This window comes from Eriocheir sinensis, chromosome 61 (genome assembly GCF_024679095.1).
Source record: "Eriocheir sinensis breed Jianghai 21 chromosome 61, ASM2467909v1, whole genome shotgun sequence".
Lineage (NCBI taxonomy): Eukaryota > Metazoa > Arthropoda > Malacostraca > Decapoda > Varunidae > Eriocheir > Eriocheir sinensis.
In genome coordinates this window covers 8,760,418-8,773,654 of record NC_066569.1, presented here as the reverse complement: position 1 = coordinate 8,773,654, position 13,237 = coordinate 8,760,418, and the positions used below count along the sequence as shown (strand labels likewise).

Below are 13,237 nucleotides of genomic sequence, written 5' to 3'. Positions count from 1 at the left end.
ATAGTAGGTTGTGTATTCGAATTTAGTTTCACCCTCATCACGTCGATTCTAAGTCGCCTCAACCATACTGACTTTTGACGTTTTCTGGTTGTTGTTTTTTCCCTGGCATATGAGTAGACATCATATCTTAGACCATTTTAGACCTTGATAGTTTTTTTTTTTTTTACCTAGAAGTGCTTTAAGTGAAAGAACACGGAGGCGTTTTAAGTTTGCAAGGCGTTTTAAGTTTGCAAGGCGTTTTAAGTTTGCAAGGCGTTTTAAGTTTGCAAGGCGTTTTAAGTTTGCAAGGCGTTTTAAGTTTGCAAGGCGTTTTAAGTTTGCAAGGCGTTTTAAGTTTGCAAGGCGTTTTAAGTTTGCAAGGCGTTTTAAGTTTACAAGGCGTTTTAAGTTTACAAGGCGTTTTAAGTTTACAAGGCGTTTTAAGTTTACAAGGCGTTTTAAGTTTGCAAGGCGTTTTAAGTTTGCAAGGCGTTTTAAGTTTGCAAGGCGTTTTAAGTTTGCAAGGCGTTTTAAGTTTGCAAGGCGTTTTAAGTTTGCAGGCACGGGTTCAGGCACCTTATTAGTCTTTTACTCCATTCATCTTTGCTGTGAGATGGTCTAGGATAGGTTCTGTACAAGGCTAGGGTACAAAAGGCTGGTTGTCCACATCGGAGACGGTGCGACAGAACTCGTGTCCTTCAGTTTTTGTCCTTTGAAACTTGTGTCGCATCAGAGCATTTTTTCTCCTGAACAAGTTTTCGTGACGCGGAAGTAGGAAGTAATCTCTTAACCTTCAGACGGACTCTTTGACGACTGTAAGTAATTAGGTATGTGCTAATCGGCGTTTCGTGTTGCAGGCGTGACGGGGCGAGGCGGACGACGGACCCGCGGACTCCCCCCCCCCTGACCCTGTTGCGGTGTGTGAGGAGGGGGGGGGGGGATGTAGCGGCCTAGAGGAGGACCACCACCACCAGTTCTTCAGGGACAAGCAGAGGAACATCCGTGAAGGAACGCTCGCCCGCCCGCCCCCGGGAACGTGACCCCTCAGCCTCCACGCCTGCCGTCTGGCGCGGCGCGTGTCTGTGTCGACGTGTTGGTGTGTTGTAAGAGTTCGAGGACTCCCCACATTTGACGTTTTATTTATTTATTATTTTTTTTTAAACCTTTGATTTTCAGGGGGTGAGGCAGGACTGTCTCCGGAGAGTCTCCGAGGTATATTTTTACGTATTTTCTCATTACCAAAAGGACTATGATTTGATTTTGATTTTCCCAAATTCTTTTTTTTTTCTTGGTGAGGAGGGGGAGACCAGTTGTCCCTCCTTGTACAACATCCCGATTAATTTCATCCTAATACTATTGGATTTTCGCCCAGAACTTACTCATCAGTTTGGGGAAGGCCCACTGGATTATAGAGCTGCCAAATACAAGGTTTAATGAGGGGGCGATATGCAGCAGCGCGAAAAGGTTCGGCCCCCGTGACCTGCAATACCTTCACGTCCACCTGTGTGGCTATATGGGTCTACCCGAGGATGCAGCACGTGCTTGACGCTGCATGTGTATAGTCCCCTCTTGCTACAGTCAGTTTCATTTCATCTGTCCATTCACGAGTATGACAGCAGATGAAATGAGGCAGGAGCTTACATGTCCTTCAGCCATACACAGAGCTGGTTGCAAGGTTGTGGATTTTCAATGAATATAACCGGTATTTTGGGCACTTTATCCAGATTACATTCCCTTTGTAGTCTGGTTTTACTTTATTCGAGTGTCGAGGCAATATTAGTCCAGATCAGACCATGTCATGTGCCCAGAGTGTATTATGTATTTAATATTATATACTCCAGGCACGTTATCCAGGGTACATGAATGCGGTCTGGTCGGGACTTATTTCCTCCCCACACAAATGAAGCAAAAACAGACCATACAGGCATTGTAACCCGAGTAAGATTTACAGCATGACCTTGCAACCCTCTCGTCACAAGGCAAGCTCCCTACCCCTCAACACCCACCACTAGATCCCCTCTACACACAACACTACACAACACAAGCACCTACACACACCATCACCATCAGGATAAGATGTCTTACTTTTATTCAAAATTCAGCTACAAAAGCCCTTGACTAGAGGTTAGTTGTTACAAGTGACGTGTACAATCTAAGAATCAGTTTTGTCCCGCCTGTCAGAGAATCTCTTACAAGCAAGCCCTCTAACTTTGAGACTCGGTCGGTGAAGGGACAGTGTTCAACGGGGATTCTCCTTCATATAAAGCCTGAGAATAATGATGAATTTCTGACACAGTTTCAAATTTCTCACAAATAAAACCAGACAAGAACATGAAAAGGCACTGGTTTATGAGAAAGAAAGGTCACTCACTGCAACAAATTACACTGATTAACTCATTCAGCACTGCAATATCAACTTCTTAAACAGTTCCCATTGTTATGACAGAAAGAGAACAAGGGCTGCCAGAAGAGAGCCTCTGCCAGATGGAAAAATGGCTCTAACGCTTACACTCGACAACAACACTTGGAAGTCTAACCTTTGGGGAGGAGTGAGTGACCAACAGATGATTGCAAAACACTAAGTTCCTTGACAGATCTATTTGTGATGTTTGTGTCCGGGAGGGAAATGGACAAAACACAAATTTTAGGAGTCCTGCTGATGGGAAAATACTGATTGACTTGTTTGAGTGAGAGTAAGGGCTGTATTGCAAGTCGAATTCAAGAAGTTTTGGGTCCCTACAGAGTTCGGGATGAATAGCTTTGTCGGGACCTGAAACTTCTTGTATTGGACTTGTAATACGGCCCTAACTCCCAACTTGGCACCACAACAACCTCCTACCAACCCCACACTACGCTACAGATATAGTCCCCACACATTTAGCTGGTCCAGATGCCCTGCCCCCTCTTCCAAAGCTAAAGGAGCTGATTGGTTGGATGAAAAGAGCTTGGAGTCATTACCATGGAGGGAGGGGGCCGGGCTTATGGACCAACTTAGTGTGCTGCGACTATAATTCATTAGAGATTAAAATTATAGCAAATGGAAACTTGAGAAGGATTTTCCATGTCATGTGAACACACCAGTGGAACAAGAGGAAACGTTACCGTCTTTCAACCGGTCAACCAAAATGTTCCACCGTCACAACACTCGCCTCAGAGCACCTGCTGGCAACACTGAGGCTACGAGTGTGTGTTACCAGAACCTTAAGTGAATGTTAATCTAAATGTAAATGCTACTTAAAATTTGCTTAATCCAACATGACTTGAAAATTATGCAATATATCGTCACCCTCGTAAAATAATCGCCTAAGTTATTTTTCAGAGATTTCCAGGTTTTTGTTTACATCAATTTTTCATTATGTGCCTTCATCATTCAGGGCTTGAGTGTTCTAGAATTGACCTTTTCATTTCTGCCTAAATCTTAAGTCAAACGAGATGATGATGGTCTTTTCTGATTTCCTGTGAAGTAGAAAATAAAGACTCAGGCGGTCTGTTTACGAAGGTGACGATATGGACCTTGTAAATTGTGAAAACCAATGAGAGGTGACAACTGACATGACATTTAGGTTGGTATTCTCAGACACTTCAGCGCCTCACATCAACCACAGTCATCCCTCAAATAGTATGGTTTCCAATAGTTTGGTTTCAGTTTTATGTGGATTTTCATAGAAGATTTTTTTAGGATTTTCGAATTTCCCAATGAGCAGGAAATTCAAAAATCCTTAAAAGATCTTCCATGACAACCCATATAAAACTGAAACTGAACTATTGGAAACTGTACTATTTGAGGGACCACTGTATTTCCAAAGTCCAAAAAGGAGATCAATCAGGCCCTAATGAGTGTTTTTTTAGGTTCATGGCACAGAGGAAGGGCCAAGCTACCACCAGAGTCATAAAACCACCCCTGGAAATGCCCCACAACTACAAAAGTCTTGTCAAATATGGGACCTAGGGCACTGAAGAGTTTGAGAATACAACCCTTAACCTGGTAGCAGCGACGGGCCAAATTTGTGGCTTTACCGTGTAGAAGCGACGGGCCAAATTTGTGGCTTTACCGTGCAGCAGCGACGGGTCAAATTTGTGCCACGATATAAACCCCCCAAAAATAGATGATACATAAACTGATCACAAATGCTTTGATATATATTATGAAATGGTTTGTGTGTGAGTAGTGATTTTTTCTCATTTTTCTCGCTTAGAGGGACCAATAAGAAACATCATCCCCGCTGCTACCAGGTTAAGTCTGCCAAATCTTGCACACCCGACATGGTTTCTGAATCCCGGTCCCACAAAACACCACTGGGGACTCACTGACAAGGGTCCATCCTGTACACAATGGCCCATCCTGCAGGCTGTTAGTCACCAATACTTTACAACTCCTCAATATAGAAAGACCTGTGATTATAAGGGAGTATACAAATGATTGCGATTCAAAGCCTTGCAGCCTCCCCTTGAGATACAGAAACTGAGATGAGAAACAAGACTCAAAATAATCATAATACAAATGAAAAGAATGTATTGAGAGTCATGACCACACACACACACACACACACACACACACACACACACACACACACTTCTTCCGCACTAACCAGAGGATGGTTCAGACTTAAAGCACTGCAATACAAGTTGAAAGAAGACATATACGCAAGTTCAATGGGTCCCGCTGGGGTGCTACTAATGCCCCGTACCTTGATGATGATGATGATGATGCTGATGACAAGAGAAAAGAGGGATAGAGAGAGAGAATGACATGAGAAAAGGGATGACAGAGATACAGAGAGAATGAAATGAGAAAAAGAATGATAGAAATAGAGAGAATGACATCAGAAGAAGAGTGAGAGAGACAGTTACAGGGCAGTTCAGAGCAGATTAAGGGCTGATGAAGGTTAGGTTAGGTTAGGTTAGGTTAGGTGATAGAAATAGAAGTGACAAAAGATTAAAGGAGGAGGAGGAAGATGAAGAGGACATGGGAGAATAAAAAAAGTACAGGAACATTCAGATTGAGAACTTTAAGAGACGAAAAAGAGAAGGAAGAGAAACAAGAAGGAACATGAAATCAAAACCATAAGGAAAAGGAAGAAAAGAACAACTAAAATTACTGAAGAAGAACAAGAAAAAAGTACTGAAATAATAGGAACAAGAGGAAATTAAACCTAAGAGGAGAAAAACGAACATTACAGATAAGAGGAACAAAAAAAAGAGAAGATATCAAATCCAAGAGGAGGAGGAGGAGGAGGAGGAGGAAAAGCAACATAACAAACGAATGTAACAAAAAATAAAATCATAACTAAACAGAATCAAAGGGAACTCAACCCCAGGAGAAGGGAGAGGACTAAGCCAATCAACATAACAGAACAAGAGGAACAAAAAGAGAGAAATCAACACCACCATGAAAGCCTCGCGACGGCACAAACATTTAGTTGTCGAGGCTGAAGTCACTGCCGCCACCATCCTCGTCGTCGCTGTTGTCATCCGCCGGCCCACGGATGCCCGGCGGAACAAGGGAGCGGTCCACCAGGATGCCGTGCCTGCCGAGGAGTGGATGAAGTGATGTTGAGAGTGGATGTGTGTGTGAATGTTCCACCAACAGACCACTCGCCCCAGTGCACCGGCTGGCAACACTGAGGCGACAAGTATTACCAGAACATTTTAAGTGAATGTTAATGTAATTGTTAACACTACTTAAAGTTTGCTTAACCCAACAATGACAAGTGATGCAAAATATGAAGCTCGTAAATCCTGAAAAACGATGAGAGGTGACGACTGGCAAGGCCTTTAACCCGGTAGCAGCGACGGGACAAATTTGTGGCTTTACCGTGTAGCAGCGATGGGCCAAATTTGTACCATGATTTTAAACCCCCCCAAAAATAGATGATACATAAACTGATCACAAATGCTTTGATATACATTATGAAATGGTTTGTGTGAGGGGTGATTTTTTCTCATTTTTCTCGCTTAGAGGGACCATTAAGAATCATGATCCCCGCTGCTACCGGGTTAAGTCCTGCCAAATCTTGCGCGACCCACACACAACATAGGGCCAGTTTTACAGTCCAATACAGGAAGTTTGTAAGCTCCCCAACGAAACACAAAATCCAACGAAAATTCCTTGTATCGTGTTTGGGATTGATATGAAAAGGATGAAATTTTATCAAACCACAGAGGGAGTCTCTTTAGAATCTGGTGTTGGGTAGGGATAACGGATCGCTGTGGAGAATATAGTCTGGTTTGGGGCAGGAAGGAAGGATCACTGTTTGGTTTGTACACAGGAAGGAAGGATCACTGTGGGGAATATAGTTTGGTTTGGCCGCTTAAAATGACCGTGTTGGACTGTCGAACCGGCCCTTAGCCCCACCGATACTCACTCCACCAGGAAGGACTCGACATCGGTGGCGTAGAAGTCGTCGGAGAACTCATCGGTGAGGCGCACAAAGTTCCCCACCAGCTGGCCAGCCTTGTACACCAGGAGGGCCGGGCAGCCACCAGCCTTCTGTTAAAACCAAACCACAATTACTAAGTTAACATTAATATTTAGAGTTAAAGTAAGTTACAGAATATTCCACCGCACAGAAACGACACACATCTCTCCACTGATAATCCGTGATCCTCCAATACACACCATCCCATCGCCACACAGAAACAACACACCTATCTCCCCGTGACCCTCCAATTAAGGGGAGGAAGAAGCAGGTATGAGGCCACAACACCATTATGACCCAAAGTAGTGTGGTGCTATAACCTGACAAACTTATATTAGTCTGACATAAAAAATAAGAAAAAGAGGAAGGTGGGGATGAAAAACAGTAGTAAGCCAACAAAATCACCAGTATTAACAGTACAGTAAATCAATGAAGTAAAGTAGTATAGCAAAACAAGACCAATAAAACAAGAAGTACAGTATTCTAAAACCTAACAAACCTGATGGAGTTCAATCCTAAGGGAAGGGTAAGGATGAAAACCAAGATACCAAGCCAACAGAGAAAAGAAGTAGAGTAAAACAGGACCATGAAGACCCAGGAAATGTGGTAACATATAAGCTCACAAACCCTCATATGGCTGACCCAGAGCAACACTGTGGGGAAGATAAGGATGAAAAATGACATAGCAAACTAACAATGTATCGCAGCATAGTGAAATAAAGTTTAACACAGTGAAGCTTAGTAAAACGTCAATTGAAAAAGTAAAATATAAGTGAAAGAATAGAGTAGACCAAATAAGTATAACAGAAGTAAACTATGAAGGAAATTGACCTCTCTCTCGGCCATCTCTTTGGGTTCTTTTTAGGAGTAGCGGGTTTTTTTTTATATTATTGTTTCCTTTTTTTTGTGCCCTTGAGCTGTCTCCTTTGTTGTAAAAAAATAAATAAATAAAATAACATAAAAGTATATAAGACACCACAAGGTCACCCAAGAGAGTAAAATATAAGTAAAGCAATATAATAACACAACAAAGTATACCAAGAAATTACAATAAAGATAAAACAAGAAAGTTAACAACAGCAAAACAGCAAATCAGCATAATAAAACAGCACGGTGAAACAACAAAGTAAAACAGTTTAACACGGTAGCAGTGACGGGCCAAATTTGTGCCACAATTTAAACCCCCAAAATAGATGATACATAAACTGATCACAAATGCTTCGATATATATTATGAACTGGTTTGTGTGAGGGGTGATTTTTTCTCATTTTTCTCGCTTAGAGGGAGCATTAAGAAACACGATCCCCGCTGCTACCGGGTTAATAAAACTTGATAAAACAAGACATCAGTAAAACAATCTAGTCAAAGCAAACTAAAACAGTAAAACACGTAACTAAAATAATAAATAAACCACAACAAAATAAATTAAGAAAGTAAAACGAAAGTAAAACATAATAAAACATCACCGTCCGGGGTACTCACAAAGTTGGCGCTGACGCCCGCCACGCTGGCCGGCATGGTGCAGAACTTGACGTGAGGGTAGTCCTGCGCCAGGCACCCCAGACACCCCGTCATGGCTGTGCACCCGGGCACACCCTGCACCGGGACAGAAGGATCCATGTATAAAGAACTCATCCTCTACACCAGTGGTTCCCAAACATTTCTAGGATGGCGCCCCCCCCCCACCCACCCCCCTTGGCTCCTCGGTGAGTTCCTAGCCCCTACCACCACCCACACCCACATCTTATCTGTTTGGTTGACTGTCTATGTCTTTCAAGTGTCTGTCTGTCTGTCTGTCTATCTGTCTGTCTGTCTGTCTGTATATCTGTCCTCACCTTCTCAAAGATGTGGATGATGACGGTCACCTCCTTGTCCTCCTTGTCAATGGCGTCCAGGAAGGCCTCGCGGCTCTCCAGGTGCACCAGGCGGCCGAAGGTGAATCTGCAGTGGAGGAGGCAGAGAAGAGGTAGGGGTGGGAGGTACATGCACAGGAACAAAGGAAACACGGAGCCTTATCCCAACAGTTGCTGAGTAAGACCAGATTAAGGTGGTTTGGACATGTGAGGAGAAGAAGAGAAGAACGCATCCTGAGACATGCACTGAACTTTGAGGTAGAGGGCAGTAGACCATCAGGAAGGCCAAGGAAGACGTGGAGAAAGGTGGTGAGTAAATGAAATCGAGACAAGATGCATGAGAAAATAAACTCAGTACCTATGAGAAAAATGTAAAAATATAAACACACACACACACACACACACACACATGCACACACGCACACACCTCTTGGTCGTGCGCGCCACCATCTCCTCCATCCGCCGCGAGATGTACTGCCGCAGGAACGCCTCGTCAAGCAGCGCCTCCTCGTCCTCCTCCTCCTCCTTCTTCTTCTGCTCCGCCTTGTCCTTCTCGTCGTCCAGCTATGGGGGGTGGGTGAATGAGGGGGTGAGTAGAGTGGCGGGGGTCAGAACCAACATCGTGATTCCCTATGGTATTGCTGTTCTTGCACTCTACTGTTTTACTTTCGTTTTACTAATGTTTTATTGTTTTATTTGTTTTTCTGATGTTTTAATGCATTTTACTGATGTTTTACTGATGTTTACTGATGTTTTATTTGTTTTACTGATGTTCTAATGCATTTTACTGATGTTTCACTGAAGTTTTACTAATGTTTTATTGTTTTATTTGTTTTACTGATGTTCTAATGCATTTTACTGATGTTTTACTGAAGTTTAATGATGTTTACTAATATCTTACTATGTTTACTATGGTGTTTTATTAAGCTGTTTTACTTTGTTGCTTTACTATGCTGTGTTATTATGCTGGTGAGTGGATGGTATGTGTCTGAGTCTGTTTTTCACTAATGCACACGAAACAGATGTAGACTTTGGGATGAATGTACTACCAAACAGTCTCACACACACAAACACAGACACGCCAGAGTTTTTAAAGATTGTACAAGCATTCATTAGCCATTCTGTGGCTAGTTGGGCGCTTTAATTCTAATTTTGGGATGGAGTTAGCTAGAAGTGTTGGGTTTTCACAGAGTTGACGTATTATGAACCCAGTCGTAAAAAGTGATATAAAAAAATCAACAAAACAAACTAAAAATGCCTTGAAAAACGGGTCAAAAAGAACAAGTCAGCCACATTACTGTTGACGAAGACTAATATAACGTTTATGAATTCAGGCGACACACACATACACACACATATCCACAAACACACATTAACAGCCTCACACACACACACGTACATTGGATCGGCAGGTCATGGCGAGCTTCTTGGTGAGCAGGATGCGCTCCCTCTCCTGCTCCACGCGCTGCTCCGCCTCCAGCTGCTTGAACCGCTGCCAGTCCTTCAGCACGCCCTTGGGACCCGTCTGAGGTGGAGGAGGAGGAGGTGACGACAGGGATAGACAACTAAATTCAACTATCTCTGCCACCTACATTTGTTTTCTACTAAAGAGCTGCAATTTGTGGGTATTTTAATTCATTTTCATCTCTCAGTCTGTCCCTTAACCCAGTAGCAGCGGGGATCATGTTTCTTAATATAACAGTCTTGGTGTTGGTTGCATTGGATTCATTGTATCTTTTTTCTCATCTCGTGTTGCTCTGCTGGGCGCAGGGTCTGGGAAATCGACGGCAGACCCGTGTCTGTCCGTATCGCCTCCCCCAGTGAGCGGGGGCAGATTTCTGAACAGTAGCCTAAACATATCTCTGGCAGTCTACTAGGGTTAATGGTCCCTCTAAGCGAGAAAAATGAGAAAAAATCACCCCACACACAAACCATTTCATAATATATATCAAAGCATTTGTGATCATATATTTTTGGGGGTTTATATCATGGCACAAATTTGGCCCATCGCTGCTACACGGTAAAGCCACAAATTTGGCCCGTCGCTGCTACCAGGTTAAGTCTGTCTTCTATTACCGTAAAAATAGTAAAATCTCTTCTCTTGTGCCTCGCCTTCTTCCTCCTTCCGTCCTCCTCTACCCCTATACTCACATTGGTTGAGGATCCTTCCCAACTCTGGTTTGGGGGAGGAGGGGGCATGACCTCATCCCTAGCCCCTCCTCTTGCTGCCCCCTCCCCCTCCTCCTCCTCCTCCTCCTCTTCATCCTCGTCCTCGGAGCTGCTGCAGTAGTAGTGGAGCTTCTCCCCCAGCAGGCGGTCGTCCAGCGTGGCCATGGTCAGTCCTGCAGCACAACACTTGACTCGTCACTCCAATAAATAGATGTGTTTTCCCCAGAAGCAATGACTCACTAAGCAAGCACTGATACTAAAGTTCGTGTGATTTTCATCTAAACCAGAAATGGCTTATGGGCTAAACATATTTGGCACTTCATCATAGTCTTAACAAGTAAGGACAGCAATGTTTAGCAAATAAATTCTTGTTACGGAGCATTTACGCTACACCCCACGAGGGACACACCTCCAGGACCAGAAACTCCTCCTCCAGCACCTTCACTGACACTGAGCCAACCCACCACCAAACTTGATATATTTATTCAAACCTAATATCATCTAACAGTGAGCCCCTTTCAACCCCCAATAACTTTAATTTAGACAAACCTAACAGTGCTTCCTACCAGGGGGAGGGGTAACAGGGGGAGGACTTTGCCCCCACACCAACCCCCTATTTAGCCACTTCTGCTGGATATAGTTGTGATGAAAACCTAATACAGTCGTCCCTCAAATAGTACGGTTTTCAATAGTCCGGTTTCGGTTTTATACGGATAGCCATAGAAGATCTTTTAAGGATTTTTAAATTTCATGCTCGTTGGGAAATTTGAAAATCCTAAAAAAATCATCTATGAAAATACACATAAAACCGAAACCGATCTATTGGAAACTGTACTATTTGAGGGACGACTGTAGTATAATAAGATGTCAAAAAAACTGTAAAACACCACCTTGTGACGTGAGAATAACTAGATAAGTACCAGTGTGTAGTGCCCCTTCTGTGTGTGTGTGCGTGTGTTTGTGTGAACGCCGCAACACTGACAGAGGGACCAGCACAGCACCAACAAATCATCAGTGAGTGCAACCCTAAACTTTACACTTGATCCCCCCCTCCCTCCCCTGCCCCCTGTCCTGCCCTCTCCCTTCCCTACACATTGGCACTGCCCCCTTCCCTGACGCCCGCCCCGCCCTGCCCCATCCCCTTCCCCTGATCCCTGCCCCCCCCTCCCCTGACCCACACTCTGCCCCCTCCCCTAACCCTCATCTCCCCCCCCTCCCCTGACCCACACTCTGCCCCCTCCCCTAACCCTCATCTCGCCCCCCCTCCCCTGACCCCCGCCCCACGCCCTTCCCCTAACGCCCACCCTGACCCATGCTCTGCCCCGACCCCCAACCCCCTCCCCTGACCCTCGCCCCGCCCCCCTCCTTCCCTGACCCCCACCCCTCCTGACCCTCCCTGCCCCCTCCTTCCCTGACCCCACCCTCCCTGACCCTCGCCCTCCCTCCTTCCACCTCCATCACCTCCTCCAACACCACCTCCATCATCTCCTTCAACACCACCTCCATCATCATCACCATCAACACCACCACCATCACACGTCTCTAATTTAAAAGCCACGCCATTACCACCCTCATATCTACCTCCCTCGGCCTCTAGGAACCCTTATTAACATTCCCCCGCCCTTGAAACACTCGATAAAGGGGAAAAATAAGGTAAACAAGGCCATTATCCCTCCTACCTGGGCTTTGTTGATCCTCCTCCTTGGTCTCGGGCTTGGTCTTGGCTGTCACGGAGGGGAAACGAGCCTATTTACTGTATTATTTTGTATTGTTATTCATTTTATCATCTTGTATTGCTCTTTATTTGTTATTTTGTATTTTTGTTGTAGGGATATAGGTATTTTTTTCTTTATTCTAGTTATTGTTTTCGATCGATGATTTCTTCATACCCAATTTTAAAAAGTATATGTTCCCATCTACCTCATCTAGTTGTTCTTCCCTCCTCTATCCATCCTTTCCCTTCCTCTTCTTTTCCCCGAGTCCTTTAATTTATCTTTTTAGCGTGTGTGTATAGGTGTGTGTGTGTGTGTGTGTGTGTGTGTGTGTGTGTGTGTGTGTGTGTGTGTGTGTGTGTTCCATGGCGTCCCTGTGTTATTAGGAGGATGTTAATACTAATATAATAAGATGATGAATTAGTGGGAGTCTGTGTTATGGGAATACATATTTTATTAACACGAGATATATATAGCTTACTTTATCATGTCTTACGGTATTATAGCATACACCACCATATTTTCTATATAGTATGATATAGCCCACAGACCCTATATACACCCTCATGTCTTAAGGTACTAGATATCCTAATCCATTGGTTGGTATTATATAAGACACTCGCTTCTTACATCAGCCATTTCTAAAGATCAAAGAGCGGGTCAGTCGGGTTCCAATGGGTGTTTCTTCAGGTTCACGGTACAGAAGAAGACTCACACTACCACCAGGGTCATAAAACTACTCCTGGAAATGCACACAACTCCTACGAAAGCCTTGTCAAATATGTGTTTCTTCAGGTTCACGGTACAGAAGAAGACTCACACTACCACCAGGGTCATAAAACTACTCCTGGAAATGCACACAACTCCTACGAAAGCCTTGTCAAATATGTGTTTCTTCAGGTTCATGGTACAGAAGAAGACTCACACTACCACCAGGGTCATAAAACTACTCCTGGAAATGCCCACAACTCCTACGAAAGCCTTGTCAAATATGTGTTTCTTCAGGTTCATGGTACAGAAGAAGACTCACACTACCACCAGGGTCATAAAACTACTCCTGGAAATGCACACAACTCCCACGAAAGCCTTGTCAAATATGTGTTCT

At 44.0% G+C, this 13,237-nt stretch overlaps 1 protein-coding gene across 2 annotated transcripts; it reads right to left on the bottom strand.

Annotated features, from left to right (window-relative positions):
* Positions 1–2,051: 2,051 nt before the first annotated feature.
* Positions 2,052–12,200, bottom strand: LOC126986354 (phosducin-like protein). Of its 2 annotated transcripts, XR_007739620.1 has the most exons (9): positions 12,100–12,200; positions 10,403–10,593; positions 9,651–9,776; positions 8,679–8,815; positions 8,234–8,339; positions 7,881–7,994; positions 6,345–6,469; positions 3,997–5,507; positions 2,052–3,961 (listed from the first exon to the last, which is right to left on the bottom strand). XR_007739620.1 is itself a non-coding variant. In XM_050842408.1 (8 exons), the coding sequence occupies exons 2-8, from the start codon at positions 10,583–10,585 to the stop codon at positions 5,396–5,398; spliced, it is 903 nt and encodes a 300-aa protein (XP_050698365.1). In that variant the 5' UTR covers positions 10,586–10,593; positions 12,100–12,200; the 3' UTR covers positions 2,052–5,395. The 2 variants fall into 2 exon arrangements, 1 of the variants encoding a protein (XP_050698365.1); XM_050842408.1 differs by having other exon boundaries at positions 2,052–5,507.
* Positions 12,201–13,237: the final 1,037 nt, after the last annotated feature.